Source organism: Porites lutea, chromosome 3, assembly GCF_958299795.1.
Source record: "Porites lutea chromosome 3, jaPorLute2.1, whole genome shotgun sequence".
NCBI lineage: Eukaryota > Metazoa > Cnidaria > Anthozoa > Scleractinia > Poritidae > Porites > Porites lutea.
The window spans coordinates 14,576,729-14,581,728 of NC_133203.1; the positions used below are offsets into that span (position 1 = coordinate 14,576,729).

Below are 5,000 nucleotides of genomic sequence, written 5' to 3' on the forward strand. Positions count from 1 at the left end.
CTCTTGCTTGTTGAGGGCTAAACCTTTGTCTGCGAGAGGCATCGCATTCAGCCAAGAACTTGCGCCCTTGTCCCTCGATTGATTAACCAGACGCAGCAGGCCTGGGGAGAGGCTTGAGTCAATGCTATCCATTTTCTCTTTGGCACTTGCTCTCTCAAGTGATTGTTGATGCCTCTTTAGCTCCTCCGTAGATCTTTCTCCTGGCACCATGATGGAACTCTGTGATGTAATAGAATCTACGTGGGCGGTGGTTATTAGTCTCGAGGCAGCAAACTGCTGTGGTGCCTCGTTTTTCAGATCAGGAATGCCTAGACCCCCTTGACCCGTTGCTAAGGTAGCAAGTCTGCGCACCTCGTTAGGGAGAGGCTCTGATTGACCGAACAAAGTTGGGAGTAGTAAATCTTCAATCACTTCCTGGATTGTATCGACATAAACTTCAAACGATTCAATCGTGCGCATGAAGTCAGTGAACTTCGACTTCTAGCCTTTTGTGAAAGCAATATACGCCGCATGGGGCTGGCTCTTCGCTATTTCAGAGAGACGTTCGATTTCCTCTTTCCATGCACGAACCTTCTCCTCACAATATTGATCTTTAATAATAATAATAATAATAATAATAATAATATTAATAATATCAGTAATAATAATAATAATAATAATTATAATAATAATAATGATGATAATAATAATCACAGTAAAAACAGGAAAAACAGTTTTTATACCAACAGAGAAGTGCACACTCTACAGAAAGTAAAAGTAAATAAGGACTAAACATTGTTAAACAATGCTCTTCACTTACTCTCGAACACCGAATTGTCAGTGAGAAACCAACGCTACAGACACTTACGTCTTCCCTTCTTTCGCTCCCGGTTCATGGCTGATTTAATGTCACAGCTGTTGCGCACGCTTCTGAGTTCCCGTAACCTTATCTCCTACATGTTGCTTTTTCTAATCCTTTGCGCGAGCTTTTGGCTACTGAGGTCTCCTCTCTCTGAGTTACTTTTTACCACTTATTACTCATACTAAACTCTTACAGTGAGAATACTCGAAGCTGGGCTTTTGGAAATAGATTATCCAAACACAAATCATAATAATCATGGCGGTTTTTGAAAACAAAAGATTCTCATTAAATTTGAGGGCTAATTCCTGAGAGGTCAGGTTAGTTCAAACGATTTTTAGGTTATCGACAGTTTCATTAGCCTCCCACGCAGGCGTTTTTGGGGGTGCTCGTATTTCTTCCCACCCCACAAACGCCTGCTCAACAGAGGACAACATTCCTTTCCCACGCTTAGCCAATCACGTTATACTTTCCAAATTCTGGAAAGTTGACCTGACCGCAGGGTAACCCGATAATTACGCGATCTGCATGAAACTTTGAGAAACCTTCATGACCTCTAATAAATGTAAGTCTCAGAGCGGCAAAAGTAAGATTTACTCAGTCAGATTTTAGAATATATTCTCCGTGCATTGCATAACCTTAGCGAAGGAAAGAAAAGAAGGAAAAAGGTAACTCTAAGGTCACGTTCTGGGTCACGTTTTTTCACTATCACGAGCTTATGAGTCATGTTTAGCCTGTCAACACTTTATTTAAAAACCGTTGATTGGTCACTTACCACGCGAATGTGACAATGGGAAAGGAATGTTGTCCTCTGTTGAGCAGGCGTTTGTGGGGAGGGAAGAAATACGAGCGCCCCTAAAAACGCCTGCGTGGGAGGCTACAGTTTCATAGTTGCACATTGAATTTTTTTGGTCCGTTTACATTAACAGAGAATCTCTTATTTCCAAAAAAAAAAAAACGGTAAGTTCAAACGATTTGATTGGATAATATATTTATATATATATATATATATATTTTTAATAACATTTATTGGTCACAACACTTCTGATGACAATACTTACATTTACATGGAGGAAAAATAAAAACAACGTACAAGAGATAAAGGAAAAATACAATGTTACAGCATTTACAACTAATTAAGCCTAAAAAAGTTTACAAAATTGACTACTATTTGCAAATTTGCAAAATAAAACACGATACAACAAAAACATAAGGATAATAATCTTTCAAGCGCCCCGGTTCAAGTAGTCATACTCTGTTAAACGCGAAAAACAAACAAACAGGCGCAGATTTAGAGTCGAATGAACGATTTAAATCATGACAAAACTCCTTAAAGCCAAACGGAGAAAATAAGCAAGTGCTGGAGAATAGACCTTTTTAGATTGTATGTTTTGTCTTCCCTTTTCAGACTACTTGATGGTACCCCAGAGGACAGTTCCTTTCAAAAGTTGTCCTTTGCTCGTGCATCAACGAGCGTATGTATGTATATATAAAAGACAAAACAGAAATTGCCTTGAGAACATCACGTGGTGTGAAATGGGAAAATAAAACATAAGCCAAAAAGGTCTATTACAACCAAGAGCCACTACAGCTCTTGTTAGAACTGAATTTTCTTCAGAAATGTGGAAATCCTTGAACGGGACAACATTACTACACTACCTTTTTAGACGCCAGGTATTCCATTCCACGGGATATTTGGTAAGAGTAGTTTACAAGATTTGATATGTTCAATCCTATCTCTGGGTCACTCGCAGTCGTAGTCCAGGTTGCTTCATAAACATCTCGCTTGCCTCGTAAGAACTTTTGTAAACTCCCATGTGGTGCATATTCCAGAATGACAAGGATACGATCTCGCTTGATACAAGCACCAAGGAGGTTTACAATGTTTTTGTGTTCTCCAACGTAAATTAGAATTTTCAGCTCTGATGCCAGGTCTCTTACTTCCTCTTTAGTAGCTCCCCCTGAAGTGCCAAAATATCGTACTCGGTCAGTTAAAAAAAGTGCAGTTTCTACAGGGTCTAGTGGAGTCCATGTGACCATGTCACAAGCAACGTTCAGTTTAACTGGGCACAAACCTCAGCAATAGGAATGAGCACGAACGGTACTCATGCATGAGAGAGGCCCTATGCGAATTGCCCACCTCACCCATGCTGAATCCAGGGGCATGGCTGGAGTTTTTTCCACTGGTAGGCACAGATTCCCAAATCAACCCTACCCCGTCTCTCAAATCATTACCGCGCAGGTAACCTGGTAACTCGCCCCCTCCCCTGCATGTTATCACCTGCTACAGTAACTATAAGCCAAATTTTTTTTTTGTCCCCCTCCACCAACCCCGACAAGTACCAGCCATCCTTGCTCCATGGTAAATTTTACACAAGTTGAAATAGAGATCTCTCGACTTGAAACATTACCTTTAACAGTCTTTACTGCTACGATGGTCTTCGTGTACGCACTGCCTCTGGGATCGTGGTACGCATGGCCGGCCCTGTGTTGACGAAACACTTTAGGTCGCCGCAGACTTTTCTTTTGACTTTTGTCTCTGGGACTAAAGCTGTTTATTCCTATAGCCTCTGCTTTAATGACTTTTCCGAAGGCCCCTGATCCTAGCAACTCCCCAAGAATGAGCTTGTCCTCAGGAAACTCGAAATCAGGGTCATAAGGCAGATCATTACATTGTTCAAGCAGTGTACGATTAGGGTCAATCTAAAACAATCAAGAAATATTTTATTACTTAACGTATACAACAGGGACCTATTTAGTCTAAGCAATGTTAAGTTCATTCCCTTCAACTGGAAACTGTTTGGTTCATGAGTATTACCTGAATTTAAAAGGCCATTTCAGAACAATGGATCACTTTTTGAATCGAGTCAAAGAATAAACAGAAGCCAGTTTAGGTTTGAAAAGTAGGCTTAAATTTATGGCCACTCCGCAAAGAAACTCGGTACCTCGTTCACGGTAGGTCGACAAAAAAAGTCGTGACTATTTTTGCGGAACAGACTGGTTCGTAGCCTGCAATGAAATGAACAAAATGTCAGCCATCTTTACTATCCGTGAGTATACATCTATTTTAAAACGAGGATCTATGGTTGCAATTTTGCAAATTATGTTTGTCGACTGGCCTCGAACAAGCAACTCAGATGCTGATAAATGTATAATCATTCTCAAAAGTGAACAACACCATGAGAGTTTACACGAATGTAAAGTGGCCATAAGTAAAGCAACCCTGCACTTTGGAAAGGTTACTAAAGATTTTAAGCAAAAGAGAGTCGACGACGGTAACAAGAAGGTAAAACAGTAGCGGGTGGGATTAACAACCAAAAACGACAACTTTGCACGGGCCACTAAACTTAATTGCACGACTACGACGTGAAAAATTAGTCCCAATGCGCGTTTTGCGAAGGACGTTAACGGGCACTGACGATAATTTTTTTATTCCTTTTTTTTTTTAACTTGGCTGTCCATAGAAATTCAACTACTCCACGTAAAGTCACCTACGTTTTACATATCAAAGGAGATGACGTTAATCAAGAAGAAGTTTAAAAGATCGCAAATTCATTTTATTTTCGCCGTCATGTTTGAACAAAGGTTGAGAGACGTTTGCTTATAAAACCCCTTTTCTAATTTGATTGCTCCTCTGAGACAAAATTTTCATACGTAAAAGAAACCCCCCTCCTCCGTTTTTCCGCGTTTAAAGTTGTCATTGTAGATGTTGAGTATGATCTTGGAATGGGAGGGGTGTGAGATTTACGCAGTCCAACAAACATCATTTTCAGCCAAAATAAGTTGCAGAATTCAAGCAGGCACTGATTGTTATGTAGTGTCTTCATTTTAAGGTCGTTTTACATGGTATTTTACCTGGTGTTTTCCAGTGTATACTGGAAAAAACTGATTACGATACTCCACAATCTGCTTCCGCTGATGGCGTATAAAGCAAAAGAAGGCGAACCCAAGGACGATACAGAGGAACAGGATTGTTCCAACAACAGAAAGGGCAACAGTGGCTTCCTTACTAAGAACTTCTGTTGGAGATGGGTTGGAGGTGGTTGACACTAGAAAATATTCAAAGACAATATCGCTTATTGCTTCAGTTAAATTACATTATTGTTCACTCAAAATATTTCCCCAATTCTGATTGGCTAAAAGCACACGCATAATTCACCAT

General features: G+C 40.1%; 1 protein-coding gene across 1 annotated transcript in view; it reads right to left on the reverse strand.

Annotated features, from left to right (window-relative positions):
* Positions 1–4,936, reverse strand: part of LOC140931615 (fibroblast growth factor receptor 2-like) — a gene marked incomplete at its 5' end in the record, with an annotated part of 9,972 nt that extends 5,036 nt beyond the window's left edge. Inside the window, 3 exons of the mRNA XM_073381413.1 lie at positions 2,498–2,799; positions 3,250–3,541; positions 4,694–4,936. Coding sequence (XP_073237514.1) covers positions 2,498–2,799; positions 3,250–3,541; positions 4,694–4,936 — 837 coding nt within the window. The remainder of the gene's footprint in view (positions 1–2,497; positions 2,800–3,249; positions 3,542–4,693) is intronic.
* Between the last annotated feature and the right edge of the window lie 64 nt (positions 4,937–5,000).